Source organism: Eleutherodactylus coqui, chromosome 8 (genome assembly GCF_035609145.1).
Source record: "Eleutherodactylus coqui strain aEleCoq1 chromosome 8, aEleCoq1.hap1, whole genome shotgun sequence".
Taxonomy (NCBI): Eukaryota; Metazoa; Chordata; class Amphibia; order Anura; family Eleutherodactylidae; genus Eleutherodactylus; species Eleutherodactylus coqui.
The window spans coordinates 127827714-127845184 of NC_089844.1; the positions used below are offsets into that span (position 1 = coordinate 127827714).

The 17471-nt window shown below is 46.6% G+C and overlaps 1 protein-coding gene across 1 annotated transcript in view; it reads left to right on the forward strand.

Moving 5' to 3' along the window:
- RSPH10B (radial spoke head 10 homolog B) overlaps positions 1-17471 on the forward strand; it is a 35000-nt gene that overhangs the window by 13270 nt on the left and 4259 nt on the right. Inside the window, exons 10-16 of the mRNA XM_066576384.1 lie at positions 6125-6240; positions 7807-7996; positions 8750-8858; positions 12141-12220; positions 12300-12448; positions 15151-15258; positions 15879-16052. Coding sequence (XP_066432481.1) covers positions 6125-6240; positions 7807-7996; positions 8750-8858; positions 12141-12220; positions 12300-12448; positions 15151-15258; positions 15879-16052 — 926 coding nt within the window. The remainder of the gene's footprint in view (positions 1-6124; positions 6241-7806; positions 7997-8749; positions 8859-12140; positions 12221-12299; positions 12449-15150; positions 15259-15878; positions 16053-17471) is intronic.

Genomic DNA, 17471 nt, shown 5'->3' on the forward strand with positions numbered 1-17471 from the left:
CGCCGCCACGCACCCGCACGCTCAAACGTTAACCGTCCGCATAGCAAAATTCATCAGCCTTGAGATGCTGCCGTATAGGGTTGTGGAAACGGAGTCCTTCAAAAGTATCATGGAGGCGGCGGCCCCGCGCTACTCAGTTCCCAGTCGCCACTACTTTTCCCGATGTGCCGTCCCAGCCCTGCACGACCACGTCTCCCGCAACATTGTACGCGCCCTCACCAATGCGGTTAGTGGCAAGGTCCACTTAATAACGGACACGTGGACAAGCACAGGCGGGCAGGGCCACTACATCTCCCTGACGGCACATTGGGTGAATTTAGTGGAGGCTGGGACAGAGTCAGAGCCTGGGACCGCTCATGTCCTACCCACCCCCAGAATTGCGGGCCCCAGCTCGGTGGTGGTATCTGCGGAGGTGTATGCTTCCTCCACTAAAGCACCCTCCTCCTCCTCCTCCTCCTCCTCTGTCTCGCAATCAAGATGTGTTAGCAGCAGCATGTCGCCAGCAGTCGGTGTCGCGCGGTGTGGCAGCACAGCGGTGGGCAAGCGTCAGCAGGCCGTGCTGAAACTGCTCAGCTTAGGAGATAAGAGGCACACGGCCCACGAACTGCTGCAGGGTCTGACACAGCAGAACGACCGCTGGCTTGCGCCGCTGAGCCTCCAACCGGGCATGGTCGTGTGTGACAACGGCCGTAACCTGGTGGCGGCTCTGCAGCTCGGCAGCCTCACGCACGTGCCATGCCTGGCCCACGTCTTTAATTTGGTGGTTCAGCGCTTTCTGAAAAGCTACCCACGCTTGTCAGACCTGCTCGTAAAGGCGCGCCGGCTCTGCGCACATTTTCGCAAGTCCCACACGGACGCTGCCACCCTGCGCACCCTGCAACATCACTTTAAGCTGCCAGTGCACCGACTGCTGTGCGACGTGCCCAAACGGTGGAACTCTACGCTCCACATGTTGGCCAGGCTCTATGAACAACGTAGAGCTATAGTCGAATACCAACTCCAACATGGGCGGCGCAGTGGGAGTCAGCCTCCTCAATTCCTTTCAGAAGAGTGGGCCTGGTTGGCAGACATCTGCCATGTCCTTGGTAATTTTGAGGAGTCTACCCAGGTGGTGAGCGGCGATGCTACAATCATTAGCGTCACCATTCCTCTGCTATGCATCTTGAGAAATTCCCTGTAAACCATAAAGGCAGCTGCTTTGCGCTCGGAAACGGGGGCGGGGGAAGACAGTATGCCGCTGGATAGTCAGGGCACCCTCCTGTCTATTTCTCAGCGCGTACAGGAGGAGGACTAGGAGCATGAGGAGGATGAGGAGGAGGGGGAAGAGACAGCTTGGGCCGCTGCTGACGGTACACCGGCTGATTGCCTGTCATCCTTTCAGCGTGTATGGCCTGAGGAGGAGGAGGAGGAGGAGGATCCTGAAAGTGATCTTCCTAGTGAAGACAGCCATGTGTTGCGTACAGGTACCCTGGCACACATGGCTGACTTCATGTTAGGATGCCTTTCTCGTGACCCTCGCGTTGCACGCATTCTGGCCACGACGGATTACTGGGTGTACACACTGCTCGATCCACGGTATAAGGATAACCTGCCCACTCTGATTCCCGAAGAGGAAAGGGGTTCGAGAGTGTTGCTATACCACAGGACCCTTGCGGACAAGCTGATGGTAAAATTCCCAGCCGACAGCGCTAGTGGCAGAAGGCGCAGTACCGAGGGCAAGGTAGCAGGGGAGGTGCGGAGATCGAGCAGCATGTACATCCCAGGCAGTGCAACAGTCTTTAAGGGCCTGGCCAGCTTTATGGCTCCCCACCAAGACTGTGTCACCGCTCCCCAGTCACGGCTGAGTCGGCGGGAGCACTGTAAAAGGATGGTGAGGGAGTACGTAGCGGATCGCACGACCATCCTTGGTGACGCCTCTGCCCCCTACAACTACTGGGTGTCGAAGCTGGACACGTGGCCTGAACTAGCGCTGTATGCCCTGGAGGTGCTTGCTTGTCCTGCAAGGTGCTTGCTTGTCCGCTAGCCCGTCTTGTCGGAGAGGGTGTTTAGTGCGGCTGGGGGAATCATCACAGATAAGCGTAGCCGCTTGTCAACTGACAGTGCCGACAGGCTAACACTCATCAAGATGAACAAAGGCTGGATTTCGCCAGACTTCTATTCTCCCCCAGCGGACAGCAGCGATACGTAAGCAATACGTAGGCTGCACCCGCGGATGGAAGCTACGTTCTCTCTCACCATCCAAAACGGGGACATTTCTGCTTCATCAATCTGTGTCTAATATTCCTCCTCCTCCTCCTGCTCCTCCTCCTGAAACCTCACGTAATCACGCTGAACGGGCAATTTTTCTTAGGGCCACAAGGCTCACTCAAATAATTTTTCTGAACAATTTTTATAAGTTTCAATGCTCTTAAAAGCGTTGGAACTTTAACTTGAACCAATTTTTCGTTACACTGGGCTGCCTCCAGGCCTAGTTACCACTTAAGCCACATTAACCAAAGCGATTAATGTGTTTCACCTGCCCTCTTGGCTGGCCATGGCCAATTTTTGGGATGTACATTAGTACTGTTGATACAGCAATTTTTGTGGGCCCTCGCCTACAGTGTAATCAAATTAATTTTTAGCCCACCTGCATTACAGCTGACGTTACCTCAGCTGTGTTGGGCAATGCAATGGGATATTTTTATGTACCGCCGGTGGGTTCCAGGGAGCCACCCATGCTGTAGGTGCACACGGAGTTTTTAATACATCTGTACACTTCTAAAGAACCCCAGTCTGACTGGGGCATGCAGTGTGGGCCGAAGCCCACCTGTATTACGCACGACATTACTACCTCAGCTGTGTTGGGCAATGCAATGGGATATTTCTATGTACCGCCGGTGGCTTCCTGGCACCCACCCAGGCAGTGGGTCCACAGGGAGTTTAACCTACATGTGTCCACTTCTAAAGAACCCCAGTCTGACTGGGGCATGCAGTGTGGGCCGAAGCCCACCTGCATTAAGCACGACATTACTACCTCAGCTGTGTTGGGCAATGCAATGGGATATTTTTATGTACCGCCAGTGGGTTCCAGGGAGCCACCCATGCTGTAGGTGCACACGGAGTTTTTAATACATCTGTACACTTCTAAAGAACCCCAGTCTGACTGGGGCATGCAGTGTGGGCCGAAGCCCACCTGTATTACGCACGACATTACTACCTCAGCTGTGTTGGGCAATGCAATGGGATATTTCTATGTACCGCCGGTGGCTTCCTGGCACCCACCCATGCTGTGGGTCGACAGGGACTTCACAATAGGGAGTTGTACCTGCCTGTGTCTATGAATTAAAAAGCCCAGTCTAACTGGGGCATGCAGACACCTTGACAGAATGAATAGTGTGTGACACATAGGTTCCCCATTGCTATGCCTACGTGTGCAGCTCCTGATGGCGGTGGCACAGGATTCTATTTCTCATTGCTTCTGTACAGCATTGTGGGCTATCGCCCCGCCCCTTTTAAAGAGGGCGCTGCCTAGCCATGCCAACCCTCTGCAGTGTGTGCCTGCGGTTCCTCCTCATGGCAGACGCACTTCTAAATAGACATGAGTGTGGCATGGCATGAGGGCAGCTGAAGGCTGCGCAGGGACACTTTGGTGTGCGCTGTGGGGGGGAGGGGGGGCGGTTGGTCAGCATGTAACCCAGGAGAAGTGGCAGCGGAGTGTCATCCAGGCAGTGATTGTGCTTTGTTGTAGCTAGTGTGGTGCTTAGCAAAGGTATGCCATGCTAATGAGGGCTTTTCAGAAGTAAAAGTTGTTGGGAGGGGGGGGGGGGCCCACTCTTGCCGGTATTGTGGCTTAATAGTGGGACCTGTGAACTTGAGATGCAGCCCAACATGTAGCCCCTCGCCTGCCCTATCCATTTCTGTGTCATTCCCATCACTTTCTTGAATTGCCCAGATTTTCACACATGAAAACCTTAGCGAGCATCGGCGAAATACAAAAATGCTCTGGTCGCCCATTGACTTCAATGGGGTTCGTTGTTCGAAACGAACCCTCGAACATCGCGGGAAGTTCGTTCCGAATAACGAACACCCGAACATTTTGGTATTCGCTCATCTCTATAAAGAGTATAATATAAACATGAAACATAACAAGAAAACAAGAATTAAACACTGAAACCCGACAATAAGACCCAAAAACACAGACAGTTGGGGAGAAAGGGAAGGAGAAGGAAGGAACGATGGAAGGGGTGATGAATGGAGGGGCAGGGGGGGGGGTAGTACGAGAAGGAAAGGAATAGGTAGGGATAGAATGAAGGGGTAGTAAAAGAAGGAAAGGAAAAGATAATAGTAGTTCTGGCTACATGCATTAAAGAGACCAATTATGAAACATTATGACCAAGAACATCTAGTTAAGGTTTGCTTTGGCCATTCAACGAGCGAAAGTGGGAGAGTCTCTAAACCAGATCCAACGAGATCAAACCTTGGTAAAAGCTTCAAAGTATTGTGCCCTGAGGCAGTGAAGTCCTCTATCCTCATAATTACACAAAGGGAGTCCACCTATTGCAATTTTGTTGGTACCGAGGTGGATCTCCAAAGTGAAGCATTGCATTTAAAGGGGTTGTCTCCGCAATACAACCCCTTCTTAAGGTGCCCATAGATCTTCAATTGTCCAGCCACCAGCTGTTTCTTCCAAATCGCCCATGAATATGAACATTCGGACCTAGCGGTCATGTGTTTGACTTGGGGACAGTGAAGAAGGCTGCAGTCAGATAGCTCTGGTGGGGGCTTATGTTCAGGGGGACAAAAGGATCGGGTATTGAAATCCAACATGCCTGATCCTTCTTTACCTAGACCTCATCTGTCTGAGAAATGCCAGGATGCCCCACACGCATACAACAGTCATCAGGTCCTGCCTAAATGTGAAGGTTGGACGACTGAAGTATAATTTCTATGGGGGACTTTATACTCCTACTTATATCTAGTACCTTTAGATAGAAGTTGGATTCGCCTTCTCTTATTCCTGGTGATTAGCTGTTATAACCAGGCAAGCCCTGTCTGATCATGCATTTCACATGACTGACCATGTAATGCACAGATAGGCTGAGTCCACCAGAGAGGGAGCAGCTCTTATAGATAACATACATATAGAGACTATGGTTGTGTTTATGAGATAACAACTTTAAGGTTTTGCAGAATACATAGTAGTCGAATCCCCTCTGGCCCAGCTAATTATTACCCAGAGGTCCGCGAACATAGTATATATATTCAAAAAAGTGCATATTCCATTTCTGTTCGAGGTCAGCACTGGAGGGATTCATGCCTCGCCTCTATTGCGTGGATAGGGGCACATTTACTGAAACTTGCATTTCATTTGCTGGTCTTTGTGAAGTGTCCACTAGCATAGGATGCAACAAATTTATAAACCGCACATCTCTTAATAAATTTGGAACATCTCTGGCTGTTCTGTGAGCCAAAAAGTCAAAGCTATTAGCTGGCAGAGATTTGCGGGAAAATTTATGCCAGTTTCTAGTGTGAATTCTAGTACCATAAACTGAGTGGTCCTGACTAGAGATGAGCGAGCGTACTCGGAAAAGCACTACTCGCTCGAGTAATGTGCTTTATCCGAGTATCGCTGTGCTCGGGTCTGAAGATTCGGGTGCCGCTGCGGCTGACAGGTGAGTCGCAGCGGGGAGCAGGGGAGAGCGGGCGGGAGAGAGAGAGAGAGAAATATCTTACCTCCGTTCCTCCCCGCTCTCCCCTGCAGCTCCCCGCTCCGTGCCGGCACCCGAATCTTTAGACCCGAGCACAGCGATACTCGGATAAAGCAAATTACTCGAGCGAGTAGTGCTTTTCCGAGTACGCTCGCTCATCTCTAGTCCTGACCGCTTTTGTAGAAAAGTAGAGAGGGTGGAAGAAAGAGGCCAAAAAGTTGCAAATTTTACACAAATACAGCTTGCACAAAATAATTGGCTTTTTTACACCCAAAATCTGCCAGACATGAATTATCTTTATTGAAATTTCACCACAAATTCATCGTGAAAAAATATCAAAAAATATTTTATTTTCACGAACAGAAGAAATGTGACCAGTCTGGTAATAAACGGCTGATGTCTAGTTAGTAATCATATTAAATGTGTTAATTTGGCAGAAAGCTTCAATGTGAATTCCGGAATACCAAGTTTATCAGGGTCCTATATCGAGCTGGACATAGCAACACTGCTGAACACTTTACCAGAGGGTGAACGATATGAAACACAGAAACAGGTAAGTATGTTCACATAATGTTGATTCCTTGTAAAATGTGTGTGAAAAATCCATTACATACATCACAATGGAGTGTTGTGAATATCAGCTTAATGTTTTATGAGCTTTTCAAAGCATCCAGCCCATACTTCAACTGTCTATAGGGCAGAAAATCCAATTATTTGGCTCTTAATCTATCCCAGAGTATTATTTTACTTTTTTCAGGAGGGTTTCCTGATGATGAGCTCATCACAATCAATCCCACTCCTGTGACCCCCGAAGATTAACTGAATTCTGTGGAGGAACCAAACTCCAAGTGTTCAGTTTCTCTGCAGCACCTCCACAGGGGAAAAGAAACATTACAGATTTACCATTGAAATCATTGGTCTGTCATGTATGCATGACCTGTTGAGTCCTCCGGAAAGAGAGACTGTTGTGTAGACCCTCTCTATTCTGTCTGCTATTACCTTTGTCAGAATAGTGCTTTGACCTACTGTGCCACACACCAATTTGGCTTGGGTCCCAAGGTCAGCACTTGGGGTTGACCCTTTAACTCCACCAATCAGGAACTGGTCTTCACTGCAGGTACCCCATGCCTCTACCCCAGAAGTAGTTGCTGTGTTGTGGCAGCTGGCACAAACTAGTCAGGGTAACCATGGTTCAATACCAGAGGAGCAGGCAGAGATGTGGTCGTAGAACAGAGCTGAGGACAGGACTAGGGGAATTCTTGCATAATAATATAGTATGCCAAGGATTAGGACAGGCAGCAGGCAGATATAACAGCATAAAAGGGGACATAAGCAGCCAAGAAACACAAAAAGATGGCCATATACTTACTATTATATAACATAGAGGGTGCAGATAATGCACAATATCTCTCAGCATGCAGACACCCCAGGGTGTCAGTGCCACTGTGGGCCATCTATATGCAGCGCAGCCCACTGGTTTGAAATATGGCATCACTAATAGGTTGGGAACTTAATATGGTGCACTACACGTACTGTGTGGCCTGACACACTGTCTATATATTTGTTCACACATTTTGCACTTATGTGCAAGTATGGTGCTGGGCAGCCGCCCCCTCTATGTAGAGAGGATGTGTGAGTGGCCGTCATCAGTAACTTGCACCTGTGCTTCTCCTGATAACAGTTTGGCTGTATGTGTGCTGAAGGATATGGTGCATTATCTGCACCTCTTATGTTACATAATAGTAAGTATTTAAGCAGATATAGCGTGGTCTAGAAACAAGCTAAGGTCAGGAATGAAGAAGACAGGAAAGCTGAGTAGAACAAGTATGAGTCAAACCAGAAATCAGTCTTAAATTGCTCAGGCACCCTCTAGTGGGGGAGGGTGCCTTAAATAGAGAGAGGATTGGCCGGGGATGGAAAAACTGGGTTCATACACTGGCCTTTTAAGAGGTGGGCTGGTCGCATTTGTACCCTATGGGCAACAGAAAGGTAACAGCTTGTGCGGCCTTCTGCCTCAGAGTATATGAGAGCCACATTACTGGTCATGACTGATGGTCATGACCAGCCACCAATGGACAAATAGGTGACCTGTCATTATTATTGTTTCTATGATGTATAGGTGGAGTACGCGGTCCTCCGGAACATCACAATGCTGCGGAAGGCATACAAGTTTTATAGCAGCCTGGGCAATGAGAACTGCTTTGATAACGCCTTCCTTATGACAAAACTACAGTTCTGGAGATTCCTTAAAGACTGCAAGTTCCATCACTACAACCTAATGCTTTGTGAAATGGATCGTATCCTGGCAGGTGATTAAAGCAACCATCTTACCGTAGAAAACATACTAATGTCTACAAGGATAATTTCCAAAAACTTTGCAGTGGTGTTGATCCAGGCCGTGTGTCAAGACTCTTGGAGACAACTTTCTCTCCCGACCCACCACCTTCTCCAGTAGGGAGAGGAGAGTACAGGCCCTTTTATACACAACGATTAATCGTTTAAAATTCGCTCAAAAGTCATCTTTTGAGCAATAATCATTGTGTGTAAATGATTATTTACACCGTGCACTTTTCGTCCATCACTGATTTCAGGGTCCTCATGAAATCCTTGTCCCTCAAGATAAGATAAGACACATTGAGTTCTCCAGTGGGCAGAACTGATAACAGCTGATAACATTCTTTAACAGCTGTTAACAGCCGCTGTCCCACTGGAGAACAATAGCGATGTATTTAGAGAACAGACCACCCGCTGTTCTCTAAATACATGCAATGAAGTACTAAAGGGCTGATGTAGTACATATACAAAATGATCGCTCAGAACTGTCAATTTTTGACGAATTTTGAGCGATCATCTGTGTGTGTGTGTATATGCACCTTAAGCTGCTGCCAGATTCTTCTAGTGGTGACTTATCTCCTGACAGTACAAAATGATTGGGCAGTTGAAATCTAGCTGCCCAACATTTATCTCAGCAGACATCTGCTGCCTACTATACCTTTGCACTTTACAAGGTATCATTAACCACTGCTATTAATGTACTTTTATGGTAAATGTGTATCCAATAGATCACTCTGATCCTGAAGAAGTTCACTCTCCCTACGCTACGATGCTGCTTCGAACATTCTTGACAAATATCATCTATTTGGCTTATCACATCAGTCATGCTGACAATCCGTAAGTCCTTTCCTTTTATTTTTAGCATGAAGTGTCAACATCGCTTAAATGAATTTAGATCATGATGGGCCAGATCCAGATATGACTGTCTTCTGAGAAGAGCGGCTTTATAGGGGACCTGTCACCTGAACAAACCCCTTTAATGTAAAGCATCTATAAGATTCTCTTAGAGAAATTATACCCGCTGACCACTGACAGAATACGCAGAACGAAGACCTCAGTTGATCTGATTGGCCCAGGGCAGACCAAGTGGCCTCATCAATATCACCTTTGTGAGAGTCATGTTATGGCCATTTACTCTTCTCTTGGCCAACAAAATCGAATATGACGTCATTTTTACATATTGCAGAAGGCTAGTACTTGTATCCCGAATGAGGATTGATGACAAAGACTACCCACTGCAATAGCACTACTTACATGTTTCTTTGTATACAGCGTATAGTCTGTGGCGGCAGATTCTGTCTGAGGTCTTTCCTGACACAGACCACAAATCTGGACTCTTCAAACACTTTTATTATACCTACATAGGAGTAGATTAACATGTTCATTCGTGTGCCTGCATCCAGGTCCCATTCTGCAGTTCTGCTATCCTCCCTTTTAAAAAATGATAACTTTTTGATTTTTTAGGAAACATATCTACATGAGGATTTGTATTTTGCAGGACAAGTTGTATTTTTCAATGGCAGCATTTAGCGCATCATGTAATGAATTGGGAGATTTGAAAAAATTTAGAAGTGGGAAAAAATCCCAAATTGAACCATTTTGGTTTATTTTTATGATGTTTATGCTACAGTAAAAGGGCTTATACACATGAGCGTATATCGGCCCGGTTCTCACCTCCAGCCGATGTACGCTGCCCCTCTGATGCATTGGTTTACAATGCATCAGTGCACAGGGGCGTATTTCTGTAGCATAAAAGCACCCGGCGGGGTTCTTACATGTTGGCGGCAGTGGCTGCATAGACTTCTATGGTAACCAATGACAGCTGCCGGAGAAGGGAGGTGGGAGGGCGTTTAGCAGCGTGACTGCCGAACTTCTTCGCGCTTCTCTTCTCCTCTCTGCCCCTTTCCTCTGTTTGGGGAAGGGATGGGACGGGGGCGTAGCTAAGCCCTGCCCCACCCCCTTTCATTGCAAACAGCAGCAAGGGGCGGGAGCTCAGCACACTAGCTCCTGCCTTGTCCCGCCTCCTCCCCATTCAGAGAGCCGTCGAGGAGTATGGAAGGGGAAGACAGCTAAGGAGTGCTAAGATGTCTTTCTTCACCCGACAGCATATACGCTGAGCCCTGAATCACATAGTAGGTTATATCGGCCGGACGATTTCACGGCTGGCCAATATACGCTCATGTGAATAAGCCCAAAGTGACATGTCTTAATTCTGTGTAAGTGCGGCTACAGTGATATCCAATTTATATATCTTTTTTTTATATAGTAATTAGAGATGAGCGAGTATACTCGCTAAAGGCAATTGCTCGAGCGAGCATTGCCTTTATCGAGTACCTGCCCGCTGGAGACGAAAGGTTCGGGTGCCGGCGCGGGGGAGCGGTGAGTAGCGGCAGTCAGCAGGAGGGAGCGGGGGGGAGAGAGGGAGAGAGAGATCTCTCCTTCGTTCCGCCCCGCTCTCCCCTGCAGCTCCCTGCCCGCCGCCGGCACCCAAAACTTCCGTCTCGAGCGGGCAGGTACTCGCTAAAGGCAATGCTCGCTCGAGCAATTGCCTTTAGCGTGTATACTCGCTCATCTCTAATAGTAATACCTAAAAAAAATAAAATACCCTTTAAAAAAAAATAAAAAAATTGCTTTTGTCTCCATCTTTTGAACCCCATAACTTTTTTATTTTGCCATCAGTAGGGCTATGTGAGAGCTCATTTTTTTGCAATGAGCAATCTGTAGTTCACACTGGTACCATTTTGGAGAACACATGACTTCTTGATAACTTTGTATTCAATTTTTTCTTGAACAAAAAATGACCAAAAAAGTGCAATTCTGTCAATGCAGTTTTTTCTTCTGATGGAGTTCATCTTGTGTGTATGTAGTGGACAGCAATATACATGCAAACTGCAGGGTGTATGTGTAGTTAGGATGCATATAGCCGTATGTGTGTCACAAAGGGGTTAAATAGTTTCTGTTTATGCTACACTTCATATAACTATTACACACTGTTAAAACTTTCTCAGTTAAGTCTTTCTATGTCAGTCCTCATGACCACGGGGTCTCTTTTTTTTTTTTAATTATTATTCAATCAATGAAGTACAAGAAGATTTGCATAGTAATAACGAAATGCATCATTTTGCATATTGATCACGCAGAATCATTTGCATGGAGCTGTGTAAAGGGGAACAGGTGATTTGGACACTTTGAATAGCTGCTTGTATAGAGTCGCCAACTGTGTGGTATACTAATACAATGGGGCCTTGAGTTAAGAGTTTAATTTGTTCCTTGACGGAGCTCTTTACCTAAAACACTCGTAAGTCAGATCAATTTCCCCAATTGAAATGAATGGAAAAGCCATTAATCCGTTCCGGATTGTGAAGCTCTCCCACTGATTTCAATGGGGATGGTGTTGCCCCATTGAAAGCAATAGGACGCCGGCATCCCCGCAGTGATTTTCGGGGAAGGGCTTTAAATATAGGCCTTACCCTGAAAATCATCCCTAGCTGTAGTAAAAAAATAAAATATATATACTCCCCTGTCTGCCGGGGCTTAGGTGCATCTAGCTTGTTCTACCTGCAGTGCTCTGAAGCTTTTTAGCAGGCGGGGATTAAAAATGCAGGGAGAGCAAGCAGCGGCTAGACACGCCTGAGCCCCTGCAGCGGCGGAGAGGTGAGTATATATTTTTTACTACAGCTAGGGATGATTTTTAGGGAAGGGCTTATATTTAAAGCCCTTCCCCGAAAATCACTGCAGGGGTTGCCGGAAGGCCATTGCTTTCAATGGGGCCACTGGCAGCAGCAGCGGCAGCCCCATTGAGAGCAAGGCTTGTAACCCAAGTTTTTGCTCTTAAATCAGAGCAAAAATTCGGGAGAGAGCCTGCTCTCAAGTCAAAAAGCTTGTAAACTGAGGCACTCTTAACCCAAGGTATCACCATATAAAAGTATTCTAGTTACCTGGAAAAGGAAGCAATCTGCCAGTGAGCGAGTCCACACAGCCTGGGGAAGAGCATAGATTACCGGCAGAATAGAATTACTAACAAGTCCTATGGACATCATGGCTCTAAGTTATCAGTATATGACTGTTAATTGTATTTATATTTTACATATATGCTACATTTTTATTTTCCTGTTACAGAGATGGGAAGCTTTCCCTTGGTGACTGCTTTTCCAAAGTCATAACACAAAATATCTCTCCCCATGCTGGTAGCATCAGAGGTCAGTCTGTCTGTCTTGTCCTAGGGTCTATTATTTTAGTAATTGGACACATCTGATTCTTTCTTCTCTGTTGTCCTAGGTTACTTATTCAGTGATGCACACAAGACAGAACATGCAATATCCTACATCGATAAGTGCTGGGATATCTATAAGACCTACTGCAAGAAGAGCATGTCCGCTCCATTTGAGCCTACCATGACCATGAGGAATTTTATCTGGATGATGAAAGTAAATACCCAATAGATATACACTGAATAGCCTTCTGTATTAGAGACACCCAGCTAGGAGGGAGTTGGACCTACTTTGGCATTCAGAACCGCAGCAATACATTGTGGTATAGATTCCACTAAGTGTTTAAATCGTTCTGCAGGATATCGGCCCCTGCGGACAGGAAGCTTCTTCTAGCTGTTGCAGATTAGATGGAGGTGCTGGAATGTTCTGACCAGCTGAAGGGGTCATCAAACGTGGACCCTCCCATCAGCATGCACTGCCTGTTCATCAGAACGATTCTTGACATCCTCTTTTGACCATTTTTAATGATGAGTTGTTTACAATACAGGGTCTTCTTTCGCTGGATATTTTCCCCAATCGCACCATTCTCGGTATACTCTACACCTTTGTGTATGACATCCTGGCCCCTGCCATCTCTTTTTATTGAACATAGAATATAAAACATACACACACACTATACACTGTATACACGAGGCCACATAGACCAAAGATACAGCATAGAAATAAACAGACAAGGTAAATATAAGCAGAAAGTAAAAGGGAAAACTGGTCACTTTTAGGGCGTATGCACATTTTCGTATGCATTTGTGCAATCGGTGTTGCTTTTTTGCACTCCTCCGTGTTTTTTACTGTACTTTTTGGCATGCAAATAATGCGCATTTGTGCGCGCAAAAAACACGCAGCCACGCTCCCAGCCAATTAGTGTAATTAGTTCTATATGTTGCATTTCCTTGCGCAAATGCACAGGAAAATAGGACATGCTGCATATTTCTTTTAGCAACTGAAATGTACACGCAAAATAGACACATGTGAACGAACCCATTGAAATCAATGTCTTATTTACTGCATTTTGCGCGTGCAATTACGTGCAGAAATACCATAATGTGAATTTAGTCTTAAGGCTTGTTCACATGGGTGTCAAAAGCACACAGAAGCTAGCTGCACATAAAAAGCTACCTGCGAGGGTCAGGGCTGTTCACTCGGCCGGGACTGACCGAAAAGATATGCTGCTGGAGAGAGAGATGGAGCAAGTCCTTGGGGAAACCTCCTTCATCTTCGTTGGGCTTCTCTTCACTGAAGGGAGAGAGATGCAGAGAAGTCCTGAGAGAACCCCCTTCATCCCCACGGTGGGGCTTCCCTTCACTGGAGAGAGAGAGATGAAGGCTTCCCTTCATCTTTCTCTCCAGTGAAGGGAAGCCCCACCATTGGGATAAAGAGGGTTCCCCTGGGCTTCACTTCATCGACAGGGACTACCCTAATCTCAGCGGGGATGAGAGGGTTCCCCTGCAGGGGAGAAGAAGGCATTTACTAGCAGCGGTGATGGAGGGGTTCCCCTCCATCCACACTGCTGGAGAATCTCTCCATCTCCCCTGCAGGGGAACCCCTCAAACCCTGCTGCGAGGGGAATCCCTTCATCTCCCTTTGCCGGCCAGTTCTCATAGTTTCCCATAGTAGTCTATGGAGGCTTCTGGAATATTTTTTATTTTTTTGCCAAAGGATAGGTCACCTATCCTTTTTTTTCACACAGCAGGGAATTTCAGTTGCTGAGATCAGTCGCTGATGTCCTATCTTTTTTGACGCGGCTGCAAATCGTTCATCTGAATCTGTCCATAGGAGACTATTGGTTCTATTAGTCACGATTTTTTGATGCATGAAACTTAGGGTCCATTTAGACCTGCTGATTCGTCATTTGAACAAGTGAACAACGTCAGAGTTTGCTCATGCGGCCTGTTTATACAGACACATTGTTGGCTCGTTCATACGAGAAATTGCTCAGATGTTCACATTCGTTGTGTAGGTGAATGAGAAGCTCACTATTTAAAGCCAACGATAAGTAAACGAGCCAATGATGATTGTTATGCCTGTATAACAAGTAATAATATGTAGAGAGGAGATTATTAGGAAGTACAGGGGAGAGAAGAGAAGCTGTTCAGACGTTTTCTGCATTAGAGGCTTTTTGCAAAGTCCAACCAGGGTTCAAGATTTGTAGAAACTTTCTTTAGTGCGGACTCCCAACCAGCCAGCTCTTCAAGTCGGTAAATCTGAGATATTTTCTCTCTCCATAGAGCTATGGAGGCTGGGTCAGAATATTTCCATCTCATTGGAATCAATAGTTTTGCAGCTGTTAATAGCATTTTACGTCATTATTATAGATGAGCGAGTATACTCGCTAAAGGCAATTGCTCGAGCGAGCATTGCCTTTAGCGAGTATCTCCCCCGCTTGAGACTGAAGGTTCGGGTGCCGGCGGTGGGCACGGAGCTGCGGGGGAGAGTGGGGTGGAACGGAGGGGAGATCTCTCTCTCCCTCTCTCCCCCCCGCTCCCTCCTGCTGACAGCCGCTACTCACCGCTCCCCCGCGCCGGCACCCGAACCTTCCGTCTCGAGTGGGGAGATACTCGCTAAAGGCAATGCTCGCTCGAGCAATTGCCTTTAGCGAGTATACTCGCTCATCTCTAGTCATTAATCATTCCTTTTTGCAGTCAGTGACACCGCCGCTCACTTATACTATCACAGCGGGTCCGATACATTGGTATTAACATTATTCAGAAATCATCTTATTTCCCTCACTGAACCTCGTCACCTGAATCACTGAATCACTGAATCACTGAATCACTCCAGGCCAGAAGCAGAAAACGACTCTGAATAATGGGATTTAATTCGATTAACATGGATGTGAAATATTTGTGTCTCTCATATAGGATTTAAGAGTCTTAAGTAACGAACTCAGCATCACGAAAATTGTGGACATTTTAGCAGAGGATGATCCGAGAGTGCGAGATGGAAATGAGATCAGTCTACAGCTAGAGGTAAATCTAATACAGGGTGGCCACGGAGAAGTACCCCGGCACCACACTCTTAAGAAAGCTGCCCAAAAGAAATCTGTCTTTGTTGCCCATATAACCAATCATAGTACAGCTTTCATTTCTAATACCGCTGAGGTCAAATGAAAGCTGCGCTGTGATTGGTTGGTATCGGGCAACAAAGATTTTTTTTTTTTTTGACGATTTCATAAGATTGTGGCGCCGACTACTTTTCCGTGGCCCATCCTAAGGGAGGTTCAAGCGGTATTCACATTAAATAGAACATATATTAAAAAAACCCTGTCTTATTCCACTTGTCCTCCCCTCATCCAGCAATTAAGTATGGCTGGTGTCACGGCATATGGGTTATTTTCATTATGGTTAAAGAAAATGGTGTCATTTTTTTCCCGACATTATTTATAAATGTGTCCCAATGTCACGTCTATGACTTGTCTAAGGAAAAGCAACCACATGATTTTCTTTTAAACAGCCAGTAGGTGGCGCTGTGTACTTAGTTATGTATTTCGTAATGCCCCATAGATAGATTATATGGAATGATGATTTTTAACTACCCAGCACTGCTGATTTTCCCTTTTACTGAATGCATCATAAATGTTTCATTGCAGATTACATTTTTGGAGTTTTTGGAAGCTCTGATTGGCTGCGCCATTACATATGTCAAGGATGAACCACAACATGAGTCAAACCATGAACTTCTTCAAGGAGAGCAAGTCACAAACACAGTGTCAGATAGCAATACCAGTGCAGATTCTACTAACTACCCGGGTCTATCAACCCCAGTAAGAAGTATTCACTAATGATGAATGGTTAATGTATATAACGGCAGGAACAATTGATACAATGGAGTTAGGACCCTGCCGCGAGGGCTTACAGACTACAAGGGAGGGGGAAGTAGACAGTAGAGTAGGGGTAGAAGGTGGTCATCCTGTGATGGCAGCACGGTTACTGTAGGACATAGGTGGGTTTTCAGGTTTTTCTTGAAGCTTTCCAAGGTAGTAAAGAGCCTGATGTGTTGGGGTAGTGAGATCCAGAGTATAGGTGATGCACGGGAGAAATCCTGGGGATGATTATGCAAGGAGCATACTAGAGGAGGGCAGTGAAGGGCTTGGGGGTTACATGTAGGGAGGTATCAGGATATAAGGTCAGATGTATGGTGAGGACTCATTGTAGACGGCCGTGTATGTCATTGATAATCTCTTCGATTGGACTCTCCGGACGATGAGCAGCCAGTGTAGGGTTGGGCAGAGGGGACAGACAGAAGAATAATTTAGGGAAGGGTGAATTGGCCAGGAAGCAGAGTTGGGGATTTGGGGTTTTGCGTAAGAGCATTGGATGGGAGGTCTCAGAGGAGAATGTTGCAGTAGTCTAGGCGGGAGATGATGAGGACATGCACTAGCATTTTCCTTGACTTTGGAGTGAAGAAAGATCCTATCCAAGAGATGTTTTGGAGTTAGAGGAGTCAGAAAGTGGCAAGGGCTTGTATGTGCAGTTTGAAGGAGAGGGCAGAGTCAAATGTTACACTGAGATAGCAGACTTGTTGAACTGGTGAGAACATGGAGAACATGGGTCCTTTTAGATGAGCTGATTCTCATTTGAACAAGTTACATCACTGCTAACTCCTTCGCTCTCTTGCAACCTGTTCAAACATGCAAATGCATCATTGGTACGTTCAAACAGGAATCGTCCAGAATAGTTCAGTCCCTGTATAAAGGCCCATTTACACAGGACGAGTGTTGGGCAAAATATGTCCAACACTCGTCCCTGGGTCTCCGTGCTCCTGTACGGGAGCTAGCAGAGCTGCCTGCTTCATGGAGCGGCCAGCAGGGGGGCGGGGCAGTGCAGGAGATTTCTCTCCTCTCGCTCCCCCGCCCCCCTCCATTGAAATAACACTACTGAACGTCCGCTGTTTAAACTGAACGATGAGCGATCAGCTGATCGTCCATTGTTTATGCAGCATAAAAGATCAGCGATAAAGCTCATCGCTCATTGTGCAGTTTAAACAGTGGCCGTTCAATAGCGAACGGCCGCTGTGTATCTCAATGGAGGGGGGTGGGGGAGTGAGAGGAGAGAAATTTCCTACACTGCCCCGCCCCCCTGCTGGCCGCTCTGCGCCCGACACTCATCCAGTGTAAATGGGCCTTAAGTGAATGAGAGTGATTGAACCATGACAGTTTAAAGGGAATGATAGTGAATAAGCC